General features: G+C 44.0%; 1 protein-coding gene across 1 annotated transcript in view; it reads left to right on the top strand.

Annotated features, from left to right (window-relative positions):
- The window catches only part of LOC121836116 (immunoglobulin-binding protein 1b-like), an 89318-nt gene that overhangs the window by 45993 nt on the left and 25562 nt on the right, over nucleotides 1-17763 (top strand). Inside the window, exons 6-8 of the mRNA XM_042290858.1 lie at nucleotides 10559-10628; nucleotides 15460-15545; nucleotides 16284-16438. Coding sequence (XP_042146792.1) covers nucleotides 10559-10628; nucleotides 15460-15545; nucleotides 16284-16438 — 311 coding nt within the window. The remainder of the gene's footprint in view (nucleotides 1-10558; nucleotides 10629-15459; nucleotides 15546-16283; nucleotides 16439-17763) is intronic.

The following is a 17763-nucleotide window of genomic DNA, read 5'->3' as shown; positions in this document are numbered from 1 at the left end:
ATCCAGGTAAACTTGTACTCCATGGAGATCTTTCAAAATGGACTCGATTCTGCGCTGGAAGACGGCCGGTGCGGATGCGATGCCGAATGGCAATCTATTGTAGCAAAACAACCCCTTGTGCGTGTTGATCACGGCCAACTGTCTCGCGTCTTCGTCAAGGCAAAGCTGGTGATACGCGTTTTTCAAATCCAACGTGCTGAAGACCTCACCACCACAAAGAGATGCAAATATGTCTTCGATAACAGGCAATGGGTACTGTTCGGTATGGCATGCCGCATTTACCGTGAGCTTGAAATCCCCACAGATTCTGATGTCACCACCCTTTTTAACGACCGGCACTATCGGGGCAGCCCAAGCAGAATAGGGCACGGCAGATAACACGCCCTCGGCCACTAAGCGATCCAACTCATTGGATACCTTATCGCGTAGGGCGTAAGGTACAGGCCTTGCTCTCGCGAACCTGGGTTGCGCGTCTGGGCGTACGAGCAGACTCACCGGCGGGCCTTCCACGGTTCCAAGTCCAGGCTCAAACAAATCCGCGAACTCCTCGAGTAGCTTTTGGAGGTTCCGATCGTCCATTGGTGCTCCGGGTCCGGCGGCAGGAGTGGAGGTAGGCGTCTTAGCGCCTGAAAGACTGAGGACAGGAACTCCTCGAGCATTCATGTCAGTAATCAGGTCCCGGCCACACAAAGAAGGACCTGAACAGCCGAGCACAATAAGACTACCCTCTGTAGTCTTGTCCTGGTACTTCACGCGCATGTTCAGCTCGCCTAACACGGGCAATGTTCCAAGGAAACACGACAAACGAACAGACGTTTTCTGAAGTTTCGGCCACGAGTTTCGGTACTTGTGGTAGACGTCTTGGGGAATTGCGCTCACGGGAGACCCTGTGTCCACGAGCATCTTGAGGGGCACGCCGGCCCAAACAAACTTTCGCATTACTGGTTCTACTAAACCAACCAAATTGTCAGACCTAGCGTGGGAACATTGGAGTGTAAACAAGCTTCCTTCCTCGCCTGATAAGCTGTCGCTGCATTCGACGGCGTTCATTCCAGGTTCGTGGTTGGCTTTGAATCCACGGCCCCCTTTCCTGGGAGTAGTAAGGTCTCGGCAGCACCTGGCAATGTGCCCAACCCGACCACAGTGATGACACGAGGCTCTCTTAAATTTGCACGATTCCGCGTCGTGCGTGGAGCTTCCGCAGCGTGAGCAGGCTAGCGTCGTACGCCTCCGGGAGCTTTGAGGAAGTGGCGATCGGTGATGTGGGCCTTGTGTAACCGCGTTGATATCGGACTCCGGCGTCGGCTTCATGGCTGCGATGTTTACGGTAGCGGATTCCGCGGCGAGCACTATGTCCTCGGCCACTTGTAGCGTTAAGTCTCTTTTCGTGAGCAGCAACTTCCTTACATCTTCGTTGGTGATTCCGCAGACGATGCGATCACGGAGAAGGCGTTCGCGAATGTCCCCGAAGTTGCAGGTCTCGGCTAGACGGCGAATCGCGACGAAGTATTCCGGGACGGTCTCGTCTGGCTTCTGATCTCTTTTAAAAAACTTGAAGCTCTCAGCGATTTCGTTCGGTCAGCCGCGTGAACCGCAGCGCGTGCAGCGTCATTCGCTCCCCAACATGGCTCATTAATCCTTTCAAAAGAAAACAGGCATGATGCCATGCCTCATTAACTGAAGAGCGTGTTGGTAACAATGATTGGCAACAGAAAGAATAAAACAAACTCCGGACAAGGGACAACAAACATTTCTTTCAACTGGCAACAACACCAATGAGCCCAAAAGGACCCCTTGCAATTCAAAACGGCCAAAAAAAAAAAGAGAGAAAGGGTGTGAATGAGGTATGTGCGTGCCTATTGAGCAAACAACGTCAGCGTGGCGATGTAACCGGAGGTGCCGGGAGGGATGGCCCAGGCCGTTGGTAACGGGATGCACGGGACGCCTGGAAGCAACAGACTGGGCGCGGCCAGACAGAAAAAGAGTTAAAGGAAAGTGTAAAGAGTTGTAGAGTAGAGAAAAATCTAAAATGTGAAGTAAAGTGAGCAGAAAAAGTTTTCGTGTGGGGGGGGCGGTTATAATCTACGCTAATTCCGGATTCTAGTAGGTTATCTGTTCTTTGGAGAGAAAAAGGGAAGGTGGGGAAACATTGTTCTCAGCAGTGTTCATGCTAAATGGCTCGATTATTTCTCTTTGTTATGATGCTTTCCAAGAACCTTTGTGTTCCTGAAACAGGGAACACAGTCAGTGCATGTGCAAGCATGAACGAGTATGGGGTGAAAGGAATCAGCTGACAAACGGGAAACCTCTAAATTATGCTCTCTGAGTCTGTGGTTAATGCATCTTCCTGTCTGCCCAATATACTGCCTCCCGCAAGACAAAGGAATGGAATAAACTTTTCCCTCCTTGCACGGGTTTTTCCTGGTTGTTGACTCGTAGACAGGACTGCTTAAGCCACATTTTACTAGAAAAAACAACACTCGTGTTGAAGTGGTTATCCAAGAGCCCTCAAACGGTGCAATGAATTGTGCGTGTTTAGGATGATGGCAAATCGTTCCGGCCTTCTGTTCTTGGTTGCTACACAAGGACGATTAATGCGAAGAATGAACTTCTCCAAGGTGTTCCGCAAAAGGTCCTCCGGATACCCCGCGTTGACAAGCCTAAGATGCTGAAAATGAAGACTTGTTTCCAAAAAGTGTGGGCATGACTTTGAAAAGGACGACATAAAGAGGGTTTTTACGATACCGTGTTTAACTGATTTAGAATGATTGCTAGAGAAAAGAAGCACGGGCTTTTTTGTCCTCTGCTGGAAGGGCCAGCATAGACCCGGAGAGGAGAGGTGAAGGCGGAGCTTTAAATACTGTAGGCCCTCATGTGAAGGATTCTCTTTGGTAAAACTGAGTCCAGACGAGTGAGATGTGAAAGCTTCCATGATTTGCTCGGGCAATTCAGATAATGGGTGAAAGACAAGGCAATCATCAACAACTCTGAAGACCTGGCAACCAACGGAGGTGTTATCCAGCTGAGCTTTTATAGCTCGGTCCACAAACGAAAGATAAACCTCGCTCGGAATGGGAGCTAGACAGGAACCAATACAAACGCCTTTCTTCTGCCTTAAAATCTTCCCCTCGTATTCGACGAGGGTCGACTGTAAGTAAAGGGCTAGTAAGTCAACGAAGCCAGAGGCCGAGACACCGGAGGAATTCTGGAAGTCACTAATTCCATGCTCCTGGATGGCACTGGAAACTGATTCCAGGATAACCTTCGAGTTTAAATTAAAATACATATCTTCAATGTCTAGGGAGAACATAGATAGTGGAGTGGAAAATGAATGAAGGGGCTGAATGCGAGATATCAGTTCAAGGGAGTCGGAAACCCTAAAAGGCTGAGGGAGTTGAACGTTAGAAAGATGTTTGTGCAAAAAGGTGCTGAGACGCCTCTGCCAACAGCCCCTCTCAGAAACAATACCTCTGAAAGGGACACCTTGCTTGTGTGTTTTAGCAGTGAAAAAAAACATAAGGTACTGTTTTGAAGAACTACCAATGATACCTTTGAGCTTCGGGAAGTTCATCTTAGAACACAAATCTTTGGCCTTGGTTCGGAAAGAACTGGAAGGCAGCATCCTTAATGTATCAAAGTTTTTGGAGAGAGCGTCATTTGCCTTACTCCCATAAATTCCCTCCTCCAAAGCAACAAAAACACCGGTCTTGGCAGCCTCAAGTAGGTTCAAGTGTCCCTGACGCAACTCCTCCACCGCAGCACGAATGGGAAACTTGCCTGGTTGAGGAGACAGGTGGAAGCACCCAACACGCACTGCTGAACCGAGGAAGTCCTTGCGCTGATCCTCCGGTATTGATGCTGCCCCCTGATGAACCTACACCAGCTGATCCACTTTCCTAGTTGGGAGGGCCGGAGCTAACTTAGGGCCTTTTCAGAGTAGCTCCAAAGTGCTCGTAGACAGTGGCTTTTCACATAGTAGAACAGGAGGCTCAAATTTGGTTGTCCCGGGGCTTGGTTTAGAGGCGTTCACAACAACAACTACTAGCTTCCAAGAAGATTCACGCTGTCTTGAAGCGGCACCCATGATGAACCGGAAAGAAGGATGAGAGCGAAAAGCAGGCCCGAAAATCGCTGTCATGTGGCTTGGAAGAACGTTCTGGGCAACGCGAACTTTGAGGGAGATTTCCTTTCCGGCGATCTGCATGATCCGGTAGCAGGAAGACCAGTTGGTGCAGCGGAACCCCAGAACCAATTCCACGCCTTGGTGGGAGACATTCTTGCATAGACAGAGTCCAATGGACCGAAGTCTGAGCTGAAGCAGAAAAAGCCTAGAGATGAAGCAGGAGGCCTTAAAGAAGGCTCTGGGGTCAAATTCCAAGGAATCACTCTTTGGGCTTGGACAAAACATAGGCTCTAAAAAGATGAGTCCACATTAACTCGAGAGCGTGTTGGTAACAGTGATTGGCTACAGAAAGGATAAAGCAAACTCGGGACAAGGGACAACAAACATTTCTTTCAACTGGCAACAACATCAATGAGCAATTCAAAACGGCCAAGAAAAAAAAATTAAAAATGAGAGAAAGGGTGTGAATGAGGTATGTGCATGCCTATTGAGCAAACAACGGCAGCCCGGCGGATGTAACTGGAGACGCCGGAAGGGACGGCCCAAGCCGCTGGTAACGGAGACGCACGGGCCGCCTGGAAGCAACAGATGGGGCGTGGCCAGACAGAAAAAGAGATAAACGAAAGTTTAAAGAGTTGTGAAGTAGAGAATATAAAATGTGAAGTAGAGTAAGCAGAAAAAGTTTTCATATGGTGAGGGCGGTTTCTCCTTTTTTTTTTTTTTGGCACTAGTTTTGAGCAAAAATTGGTTATCTTTACAGGACAGAGTGACTTCTGCTCAGTTTATTAGATATTCTCGGTTGTGAAACTTTCCATTGATGCTGTACGACAAAAAATTTATCCAAAGCCACGTTTGATTTTTTCAATCGTACCGCTTTCTGCGCATTAGGATATATTTTTGCCTTCCAGCTGGCTTCTGTAAATGAATATAAATTGTAGGGACACAGTTTTTGCCGTAGAAGCAGGCCACTACAAAATAATCCATGGCAGTACTCAAGGATCGAAGTTTAAGGTGGATAATTTATGAAATACAAGGTTATGTGGGACTTTGTCAAAAGCTTGGGCGAAATTGAGAAACACTGCATAAGTTAGAGAACGGGAGTCCATATTTTGAAAAAGGTTGTTAGTAAGACAGGCAAGTTAGGTCTTGCAGGACAAGGACTTGCGAAAGCCATGCTAAGGGCTGCAGAGAAAGTTGTTATCATTGAGAAATGTTTGGAGATGATATGCTCTAGAATATTAGAAGATATGCAATTCAGAGAAATTGGCCTATTAGTTGAGAGGGGATATTTTAAGGCCACCGTTGTGAACCGGGACGACCCTGCTGAATTTGCTATTCTCGGGTACCTCTTCCATCTCCAGCAATTATTGGAATATTCTGGTTAAGAAAAGGGCAGAGGCCAGCTTTGTGCTACAAATCTCTTTATAATTTATATTGTCTATACCACAGGACAAAGGTATTTTGAAAGAATCAATAACTTTAACAATTCTATTGTAATCGATTATAATGGGATCAATTGGGAAGTAATCCCGTAAGACGAGAGAGGCATGATGGACATGTGGGATCAGTAAAATTACTTGAAAAACAATCATTAAAAAGAGATGCACATTCATTATCCTGGATGGGAATATCAAAAGCATCAACTAGCTTAATGAAAGAATGTGGCTTAGGATTCATTACAAAGCAGAATCGACGGGGGTTGGTCTGTAACGTACGAAGCAATGTACTATAAAAGAAATTAAGTTTACGCTCACTTAGCTAAGTTTTGTACTTATTGGGCACAAACATTGTATTGCAACCAAGTTTCTGGCATGTTCACAGATTTGAGTGTATGGAAAACTCATTTCTTTCGGTTGGAAAGGGAGCGAAGTGAATGAGTAAACCATGGGCTCGAGGCACGAGATTTAAGTATGGCGCAAGGAACGTAGAGCATAGTAAGACCATGCAGCTTTTCGCGAAATAAACGCCAACTGTCCTTAACACTTCTAGATTCAAAATCCACGATATACAAGGAAAAGTAATCCAATAGACAAAAATTAATTAAATGAGTAACGCTTATTGTACAAACATATTCCTTTTCCACATACTACATACACTTGGGGGTTAGAACATCAAGAAAACAATGCAATGCTCCGTAGTCGCTTAACCCATCTGGGCAGGAAATTGAATGAGCCAATGTAGAGTTATCAGAAATAATTAAATCTACAGTGTTAAGAAGAGTTGCCCATGACTAGGGGCAAAAAAAAACTAGCTGAGTGAGATTAAACGTCAAACAGAAATCTAGGAATGCACGAGCACTTGTCCCTGTGACAGCATTGGGAGCAGCACCGCTTCAATCTATACTGGGGAAGTTAAAATCTCTGAAGGGAAACGAACGTAAGACAATCAATATAGGAACATGACAAGGCAGCTGGATCATCCTCTAGGTAAATCAGTAAAAATCAATAATACGTCAGGAGGGCAATAATAAACCCCTATGAGTATTGTCTTAAAGGAAAACTTTAAAGGGACCATGAAGGCAGTTTCGAAGTTTTATTCGACGATTGAAATAGATGTCGGGCACGTCTCAGATACTGTTGACCAACTTCTAGCCCGAACAGAAGTTTGGGTGCCGCACCTATCGAGCAAACAGGCGCGGTAATAATAGCGCCGGGAACGATGCCTGAGACCCCACCGAGGCGGTGGCAGAAAGGGGAACTAAAGTGCGCCGACGAAGCGTGACGACAACGGGCTCCTCGTCTGGCGATTGGTTCAAACGATAGACGCGCTCTTGGTTTCGATTTCGGTGGTGAGATGTGATGAAAAAAGTTTATTTGAACGTTGGATAATCTTTTGAAGTTGTAGTTAGGAATTAATAGGTTTCATACCGTGTATCAAAGCATAATCTGAAGCGATCCCTCCGTTTGTCACTAAGTAAATGCATCCCGCAGTGCTACCTCGGGCGCGTAACAAGCATCGAGCAACCATGGACAAAGAAAGAAAAAGAGGTACAAGGGGGGGGGCGGCGGACTCTTGGTTTTGGTTTCGTGCGTCGTCTCGTGTTCGCTTTCCGAACTGGTGTCTCACCAATCATGCCGCATTTATGTGCAGTAGTAGGTTGCGCGAAATGTCGGCTAAAGACGTGCGGTCGATCGGGCGACATTAGTTTGCATAAACTGCCGATCGCCCTCGTAAAGCGCCAATCCAGAGTTCTGCGTCCTTAGCAGCATCTCCCGTTCAGTCGGCGTGAGGTTGCTGAACGGGAGCTCAAACTTGTTTGCGAGCGCGGCGTTGTCGTTCATTTCTTCCAGGTTTTCTTCACAGACCGCCGTGCACTAGAGCGAACCACGGGAACCACACTGAGTGTGCACTAAATCCTACCGATGCCGACAGTGCTCCCTGACGTCACTTCTCTTTCCAGAGACGAAAAAGGGAAGAAATCTGAATGGTTTGTTTCGGTTTCGCAAATTTATTTGCAGGTACAGAAATAAGAGTCACAGCGTTCTAGAAAAAATTGTGTGGCATGCCAGGACCCCAATGCTTCTGAAAACACCTTCTTTTTAAAAAAAGATTAAATTGCCTTCATGGTCCCTTTAAAAACATCCAAACTGATTTCCAGCACACTTGGTACTGATATAAGTTGGCTGGGAATATCTTTTATAATACTGATAAGAACACCGCCGCCATGCCGGTGTCTTCTGTCGCAGCGATAAATATTGAAGTCCTGATTTTCGTCTACAATTTCACAGTTATCTATATCGGAGAAAGTCGTGTTTCTGGAATCAAGATTAATGCTCGCTTCACATGAACTGATTAAAAAACATAAATCATCTCGTTTTGTGTTTGGCCGAACCAATCACCACGCTTTGGGCAGCTGACATCACCAACCCAACAACCACGGCGGCCTTTTCGAATGGGGCAGATCCAAGGGTCTCGCATACAAATTGATTTATCCACGACTTTGTTTTCTATTGCTTTGTTTTCAAAACACATTTAGCAGGATTATAGGAACATGCAATGGGTCCTATCAGTATATAGTTATCTCGTATAATTTATTTTTTGCATGTCGTGACTCCTGTGATGTGTGGAACATGCTCTTCTTATGTTGACACCTATACACAGCAAAAGCATGTTATTAATATAACAGCTATTTTTCGGTAACAAGTTTTGTTGCGATTAAGTTATTTTGTTTTACAAAGTTCATATTATTATGTGTGCTACCGTAAAATACCGGGCAAGCGCCCACTCAAAATTTAGAGATAATCGTGAAAAAATAGGGGATGGGTGCTTGTCCGGTCATCATTCTTACGTATAAATGTACTGCGCATATTTCCTCAGATCTTACAAATTTGGGTGTGGGCGCTTAATGTAGAATGGGCAGTATGTTCTTTTGTTCTTGTACTACACCCTCATGTAATTCCTTTGGGACTTAAGGGTATGTAATTAATAATTAAATAAATAATTCAGTTCCACAAACAAGCATCTAAAGTAGTTTGAAAGCTGTTGGCCATCATCAAAACCATAGCGGAAATAATTTGAGGATGATGATAGTTGTTTGTTTCAGAGCTGGTGTCATCTTGAAGGGGAGGACACTTAAAGGGGTGCTGAACCGAAAAGTGCATTTCAGAAAACAACGCAGAATCGATAGGCGGGACGCTACAAATCCCAAAACGGCGCTCGTAAAGCGGTATCTCTAACGGATCGTATTTTTGTAAAAGAAGAGAGCGCTCACACAAGGCCGAAAAGACACGTGACCTCGCGATTATCATTTCCTCCTCCTTTCGCTTTGACTCCGCGACGGCGCGGAAAGGAAACTGAGCAAGGTCATTTCTTCTTTTTCTCAGCTCTTCTGCAACTACATGATGTCAACATTCTCCCTCATTTGCTCTTTTCTTTTCCAGAGATACGGCCATCCGCTTGAGATATGGCTATATGAGTGATGTTTCGTGGTTTGTGGCGCCCTGTTGAACACTTCTGCAAACTTATTTTGTGAAATCCGAATTTCGGTTCAGCATCCCTTTAACCCTTTAACCACCCGGCCCGAGCTGTACTCGTCTTGGAAGGTTGTACCAATATCGCCAAAGACGAGTCACACTCGTCTAGCCAAAATGATGGTTTGCTTTCACTGCCAAACATTAGACAGGTTCATCCATCGGCTTTAGTTTCATTTTTCAGCACTGGAGGGCAGGAGAGGTCGCACGGATATAGCGTGTTTTGGCCTTTGGCACGTATCTAGCCTTGCAACAATGATCAGAAATATGCAGCACGCTTGAGTGATGCCGGCAACGGCCCTCGGAAATGGGCTGTCTCTTGCGACAGTTCAAACAGTAGCGACGATGAAGATATTGAATTTGTCTCTGAAAGTGAGTTGGACATGGATTTTGAATACGAAACAGACTTATACGACGACCACAGTGACGAAGAAGACGACGTGCTGGGTAGTGTTTGAGTGTGGCAACGCGTTAACACTGAAAACCCACCACCCGCGCCTCCGAGGTTTCCATTTTGTGCAGTGCCTGGTATTCTGCGGCAACCCACTGACGAAACAGACATTCTCGGCTGGTTCGAGGTTTTTTTTTTATTGGGACCTTGTCGACCTCATTCTGACAGAGACAAACCGCTACGCGGTCCCGCATTTTGCAGCGCGGGGTTCTTCATGGAGACCGGTGGACCGCGAAGAGATGATGGTGTTCCTTGCGCTAATAATTTTGCAAGGAATCATTACTTACGGAACTTTGTTAGCTCTAGTACGAAGAAACGTCTAGGCACTTGATCTTTTGTTATGGTGCGTATGTTCAAATAAATACTGCGCATTTCAGCACGTGTTATTCTATTACTCTTACATGCACTGGGGGAAAGCTTCCATAAAAATTAACTTTTTCTTTTAAAAGTTTTGTGTTAATACCATTTAGAAACCAATCAAGTAATGTATTTCCAAAATCAGAACGACATAAGAAAAAAAATATGTGCAAAAAAAAAAAAAAATCTGGGAAAGTTCGTAGATTTGTTTTGAAAATAACTTGGTGGTTAAAGGGTTAAAGCTTCTGGAGTCAGGGGGATTGGTGGCTGAGTTGGCTAGCGCACACCAGCTCGGAGCACGTGGAGCGAAAGCTCGCGCTGCAGTACTTTTGGATCCTGGGTTCAACTCCCACTGCTGCCCATATCAATCTGGATGAGCATCGTACTGGCATGCGGTCGTTTGTCACTACTGCGTTATGCACCTTAAAGATCCCGACTCGTGGTTGTGCCTCGCTGGCTAAATTGCTCATCTACAGCTGATACGCCAGACGCCCACTGAGGCAGGCTAACTTTCGGCTGTATAAACATAGGCACAGCATTATTCCGGAGCCATGTTTTTCAACTGATTTGTTATGGATAACACATTCCTGTGCTTTGTTGTCATTTATCTGGTCTTAGCGTCTTACACTGAGCTTCCGAATATCCTTTGTCTTCCAGCGGGAGTACTACCTTGTGCTTCTCAGGTACTGGGTCAACAATGCCATTGAGGAGCTACGCAGCATTGAAGGTAAGCTAGGAAAGGACTTAGGATAGGGTGTTTCCACGTGAGATCATACAATTACAGTTTGGGTTATACTTCTTATATTTATGTACAAAATATATCTGAGAGCCATGTTCTTGGGAGGAACATTCAGCTATTAGTGAATGCTGTAGCTAATTTTCTTCTGGAGATTTAAAATTGACAACTTCGAGGTGTTGAGATTGCCAATGTTTCACTAAGGTACTTTGCACAGCCGTAAGGTACTTTGCACAGCCGTCAATTTCACACCGACGCATGCAGTTATATAGTAATAATGTTCTAAATTAATTTTATGAAAGGTTTACGTCATGTACACAGGATATTAGTAAATGTTACAATATATGATTTCTACTCAAAAAAAAGGAACGCTACATGTAAAGTAAACACGTTTTAGAGATGCATCCACAAATTATTTACCAACAACTGCTTCGTATAATACGGCACAAAGTGTATCAAAATGAGCATCTTTAAAAGCATTTTAGGAATACATAAAAAGATATGCTTAGATATTATTTTAGTTTTGCTATTAATGCAGAAACACAATGGATTTTTGTATATGTGGCAAAATGGCATGTCAGTGTTTAAAAAGACTCCATTTTTTAATTTTTCTCAAAACTCTTCATAACCGTTTGCAGTTACTACTTAAAGTAACTTGTGATGGCAAAACATTGAGTAAAGTATGACCTCTTGAAGAAAAAAACGACCAGAAACATTCTCTCAAATCGAGCTAGCTCATTATCATCATAAAATGAATTGCCCCAATGACGTTGGCTCCGAAGAATGACTTTTTAGAGCCGACAAGGGCTGCACAGCGGTGCTGTTCTGTGGTAGAGTGTAGACAGTAATGCTGTCCTTAGCTTAGCTTTATATTTCGGTTTCCTTGCATCCCTCCCCCTTCCCCCCACCTTCCTTGGGCCTTTTGTTAACGAGGGACTGTCGGCGGGCACCACTGCTGTTATCAGCAGCGAGACCAGTATGCTCAGCACATTACCATGAAACTCAGAGCCCTCACGCGAAGAAGGTTTTTTTACAGTGAAAACAAGGCGAGGGAAGTAGTGTCTGAAGAGTCGGCATCTTATTGGGAGGAAGGCGGGGTGGGGGGGGATAGTGGGGGAGCAAACCGCGAGGTGCACTTTAACACACGAAGAGCCGCATGCGGCTTGCGAGCCACAGCTTGGCCACCCCTGGTATAGATTGTGTTCAAGTAATTTACATGACACATTGATTATAGATATTGGCCTGTAGTCATTAGCAGATGATCTATCACCACCCTTGGAAGACGGGAACGGCCCGTCCGATTTTCCAATCATTGGGCAGCCTACCCTCTAGTAATGACTGGGAAAATATTTTGGATAGTATGACACAGCTATTGTCCTTAGTACACATCAATAATTTTGAGCGAATGCCGTCTTCACCAGCGGATGTAGAAAGTTTAGAGCTGTTAATAAGGTTAAGAGGGCTGTCCGGTGTAATGTTTACGTTACGCATGTTATCGTTTGAATACGAAGGAAAAGGAGAGGTTTCCCCCAGTGGTTCATCAGTAAACACGGCACCAAAAGTCGTATTCAACAGCAAAGCTCACCCTTCCACAGATACAATGTTCCCGTTATCAGTTAAGTGAAGTGCAGCACTGGCTTTTGGATTAACCAGCTTCCAAAATTTCCTTGGGTTATTCAAGAAAAGTGACGGCAAATCTTGAGTAAAATATTTTCTACGAGCTTCCCGACTCTTCCCCTTGTAGAAACAATAATAAATAATAATCTTTAAGGTACCATTTCAATTAAAAACATGGTTGGCATCTACAAAAACTATTAAATCCCACCCCCTCTCTTTCCATTATAAAGATTAAGGCATGCACTTAAGGTGCTTTGAATAAATACTCAATTTAGATGTCTTTTAATGGGTCTTTGGGGTCTTAGGAGGCAACACAGGGAAACGCAAATAGAAATCTAAGCTAGAAACAGCGACAGAGAAGTGTCGCTGTACAGTCTTTGTCGGTTCTAGAATATGTTCCTTTGGAGCCGACGTCATATGGTCAAGCCCCTATAACGAAGATAGGCTACCGTGATTTGAGTGAAGGTTTGTTGTCTTTTTCCTCTTAAAGGGAAGCTGAAACACTTTTTGAAGAAAACAAGTTTGAGGTGAATTCTGGCATATTTTTATCCTGTGAATCTGAATATCATTTTCGTTTTCCCGAAGATGTAACTGTAATTGTGAGGAAACACGAAAAACCTCCGACCAGTCGTGACATCATACTGAGATCTTTGGACCGCCAAGCGTGTGTCGCTCGTGTGGGCAGCGTGTGCGATTGCAAGCTTTTCAGGTATATTCCCCTGCACTGGCACCAGTCATGACATCTTTCTGTGACCTTTTTCAAAAGAGCGAGAGTGTGCGTGTATAGCTTTGATACGCGCTGAAGATGCGCGAGAGTGGAGATGCCGAAAACTCCTAATACCTCGTCACGCCCCTGGAAGGACAGGCTGAGTGGTAATTTGAGAATTAATATCTGGATCCTCCGTGCACCAAATTTAAATATAATCTCAATATTATTGATCCGAGAGGCTACTGAACAGCTTCAGTTTCCCTTTAAGGAAGTCATATGTTACTCAATGTTTTGCAATCACAATAGAAAAATAAGTTGCATTTCTGCATTTATAACAAGATCTACAATAACGGCTAAGCATACATTTTTATATATTGTGTAAAGTGTACCTAAAAATGGTCACTTGATATATTTTGCAACATTTTATATGAAGTAGTTTGTTGGTAAATAATTTGTGAATGTGCCTGTAAAACAGGTTTACTTGACATGTTTCATAGCTTCTTTCGTGCGTAGAAATATTTTATTGTAATGTTTAATATTTTATGTACATGTTGTAAACCTTTAATAAAATAAATAGAAAAAGATTATTATCATGTGAATGCTTCAGTGCGCAAATTGACGACTTTGCAAAGCACCAAAGTGAAACCTTGACAATCTCCGCGCCTGGAGCTTCGAAATTTTATATCTCGTAAGAAAGTTAGTGATGGCGTTCACATACAGCTGAATCATTTCAGAGTCCCAAGAATGTGGCTTTCACATGTATTTTTTACATAAATATAAAATACATGCGTGTACTGACATGGAAACGCCCAATAGTGATTCTATCATCCCTTCTGCCTTCTCTGCCATGAGAGACTTTTAAGATTCATTGGAGTGCATTAAGCGGAAGGGAAGGCATACCCTGAATTCTTGAATTGAACTGCAAAAATATTGCCCACCTCACCAAATTAATGCGACGTGGGACTCCTTCCTGCTTCCATGCCTATGGTTAAAATAGAATAGGCTAAAGTCTGAAACACACTAGGTCAAACGAAATGCTGGCTGTCCCTCCAATGTAATTCAGTGAGCTTAATTTTACCGCTATGCAGCACAGCGAAAAACTCATAAAGCGTGCGTGAAACAAAGAACTGCAACAAGCGAGTTTTCAAAGTTGTTTTTATTTACTGGCTCTGTCTTCGTCGCCAGCCCTCTTCTCTACGGTCGCTCTCGCTATGGAAAAATTTAAAACAAAGGCGATGATGCAGGTTATGCCATTTAGCCGGCAGTGGCGGAGACATGGGGTCTACATGTCTTTCACTGCTGCTGCCACTGTTTGCTAGGTGGTGCAGGCTGCTGCTCAATGCATGTGCTCATATATTCTTTGGTTTACTTTGACCATTCTTAGCAATTGCTGGCACATTTCTTATGTGTAAAACTCTGCTTTCTGATTCATGAGAATCGCCCGCCCAATGTTTTCTCCAATTTATCTTTTCAGTTGGGTGGCCGTTCATTCCGTATTTTACAATATTTCTAGAGTAATACTTCATTGATATGTTACAAAAACAAATGTAACATGCCCACGAAAACATACGGTCTAATTTCTTATTCTTAGGCCTTAAGAACCCAACTGGGGTTGTGAATGAGGCTGAAAACCATTTAGGCGATACATCTGAAGCAGCCGTATTGAGCCATTAACTTCTTGACTTAGTGATATGTTGATACTATAGACGGCCTCAGGTTCTGATGACAGACGGATTTTGTTTGCAGAGGGACCGTAAGCTGCTTTGAAACAATGGGGTGTTATATGTGTACCAGAGTCTTTTTAGAAATCATCTTATTCTTTCTTCAACTAATTGTTTCAGGGTGCTTTAAAGAATTCTTTGAGTTTTCACAAATGATTTTAGAGTCCCTGTAAAAGTTGCTTTAGTTACTCTAGATATTGTTATGAGTTCCTTTAGAAATTGTTTCATTGTTTCTGAAATTGTTTCAAAGTCCCCTCAGAAGTAGTCTCAGTCCCTTTAGAAATTATTTCAGAGTCCCTTTCAATACTGTTTGTCTCGTTGAAAATCCCTTCAGAGTCCCTTCAGATGTAGTCCCAGTTCCTTTAGAAATTGCCTCATAACCCCTTCAGAGATTGTTTCAGTCCCTCTAGAAATCATTTCAGATTCTCGTTAGAAAGTGTTTCAGTGTTCCATTATAAATTGTTTGAGTCTCTTCGAAAATTGTTTTGGAGTCCCTACAAGTTGTTTCAGTCCTTTTAGAGACTCTTTTGGGGTTCCACTAACTATTGTATGAGCCTCTTTCAGAAATATTTCAGCATTCCTATAAGTTGTTTTAGTCCCTCTTAAAAAATTATGGAGTCCCATGAGAAATTGTTTCATAGCCCTTTTAGAAATTGTCCAAGTCCCTTTAGAAATTGTTTTAAGGTCCCACTGACACTGTCTTGTAGCACCACTGCCCGCAAGTGTTCCCCCATCGGGGCTAATGGGTCTCATGCAATTCCTTTTCGGGGCTCAGAGGAGAAGCCTATTTTGCAGTACATGGCCCAGATGAAGGCGGAGGGAGCCCAGTCCCGGCGGGCCCCAGTGCCACAGAAGTCGCAGGTGGGTGGGTGACGTGCCAGCGTTGCACTGGCCAACCCCAATAGGGCCCTTTATTTTTAACGCGGCATGTGTTGTAGTTAGGATTCTCTGTTTTCGAAGTTTATTTCTCAAGAAATTCGGAAGGTGTCTTTCAGAGTTGATGGTTCGTTAAAAATTTGGGGTTTATCAGACTTTATTTTTGTTAGATTCCCAATTATCTGAAAAGTCGTAAGTAAGTTTGTATTACACTTTCAAAACAAAAAAAAAAAAAAAAATGGTATTCTTGTTTTGAAGGAATGTTTATAAGCTAAGAGGGAAATCCTTTTTGTCAGTAGTGTGAGATTTCAAAGGAAACTGAAGTGGCACCTCCTCAGAACCACTGATCCTGCGTGCGCCCTTATAAAGCTTTTTAAAAAAAATTTTTTTTGTTTTTTAGAATTTGTTGTGACCTTGAAATTCAGAGTTTTTTTTTTGGATAAATCCAATTTGACAGAAAAGTTACTAGCGCTTGACTTTCAGATTTGTACAGATTTTTTCGAAAACGCGGAACCCTAGTTGTAGGACTCAGTTCCGTGAGGTAAAAGTAATGTTTAAAAAAAATGTCACGAAAAAACGTTGTATGGCAGGCGGATTATCTTTGGGGGTGGGGTATCTTTCAGGGTTTCTTTCATTAACTTCCCACTGCAACCGGTCTGACTTTCGATTGGCGGGTAGATAGGATGGTGACAGTACACATACGTGTGGTGCACATTTGTGCAGCCCCTGCGACCCATCATCATCACCAAGAACGAGCTGCAGAAGCAGGTGTACGGGGTGGGCTACCCCAGCATCCCCAGCATGACCGTGGACGAGTTCTACGCCAAGCGCTACCCAGAGCACGCCCAGCAGGAAGAGGCAGGCAACGCCGTCAAACCGTACGTACACTTCTTGTCCCATTCGGCACGTGTCGCCTCGTCGTCGGGTGTGCTTGCACCCAATGCCCCTTTTAGTTTAGCGGAAAGGACTTGCCACAGGGCAAACAAGGCTGTATGGAGTGAAGGGGGAAGATTGTGCGTCCCCCTCTCCGCTCGTCACCGAACAACAACATTACACCCTTTCTTCACCGTTCAACAACGCCGGGGAAACTTGCACCTTCGCTCGCGTCGTCACTGCCCCAGACTCTTCCTAACGACGACACCGTGTCAGGGCCTCGCTCGTTTCAAGGAGCGTGCCAGTTTGAAAATAACTAAAACAGAACACTATAATTGAAATGGCATCATGAACGGTTGTTAAATAGGTAATTGTACTTTACTTTGAGAGTACATTGTATTTATGGTACTTTACTACGAGTCCACGGTGCCCAGTGTGCTTACTACAGTAGAAGCTGGTTGACACTGTCACGAATGACAAACAGTGGGGCGGAATGACTGGAGAAACTAAACATTTAATGTGGCAAACTCAAGCCAAACCAAAAAGGAAATGGAAGATAACAGCACTGCATCGCGGGCGTCGAGGTCTGCGTAGCAGCAGGATCGATCGCAACACCAACTCTGCCTCCCCATGCAGAGGGAGCCCCTCATGTGCACGCGTGGGCTTCTAGAACAATCGGCGTAGAAGGTTCGATGCTTAAAACATTTTGGACCTCGATTAACTAACAGGGTTCTCGAATTTACCAGAACGCTGCATTTACAGAAATAACAGAAAGGTGCGTCCGCTCCCAGGCATCGAACCTCGGTTCTTTGCATGGGAGCCAAGCACGATAACCATTCGGCCACAGGCGCACTTGCTAGGAGATGCGCGTGGCAATACCTACATTCCCGGTTTTTACATTCTCCCGGTTTTTATGCTCAAAACCGCCGGTCCCGCCGAGCTCGCAGCCCTTGTTTGCCTTCTAGTTGTTTATGTTTTCCCAGATTATGTTATTTTCTCGCAGTCCCCTGAGAAACATATTAACAATGTTCTACCATACTTTACTTGAAGTGCATAACTGCTCATTTACTTTGTAAATTACTTTAAGTACTTTTTAGATGTACTTTACCCAACACTGAAGTAATCAAATATTGATTACTTTATGGAGTATGTTTTTAATCATTTGATTAGGTCATAATCACAGGAGTATATTTGATTGCTTTCAGAAGTAATAAAATGACTTTTAAACATTACTATTTTTTCAACCCTTCCCCCCTCTGGTTGCGAGTTTACGACCCCTTAGTTACCACAGTTCAAACTAAACTTGCTGCGATATGTCCATGCTATCAAA

This window comes from Ixodes scapularis, unplaced genomic scaffold (assembly GCF_016920785.2).
Source record: "Ixodes scapularis isolate PalLabHiFi unplaced genomic scaffold, ASM1692078v2 PGA_scaffold0__279_contigs__length_252992795, whole genome shotgun sequence".
Classification (NCBI taxonomy): domain Eukaryota; kingdom Metazoa; phylum Arthropoda; class Arachnida; order Ixodida; family Ixodidae; genus Ixodes; species Ixodes scapularis.
This window is presented reverse-complemented; position numbering and strand designations above follow the sequence as displayed.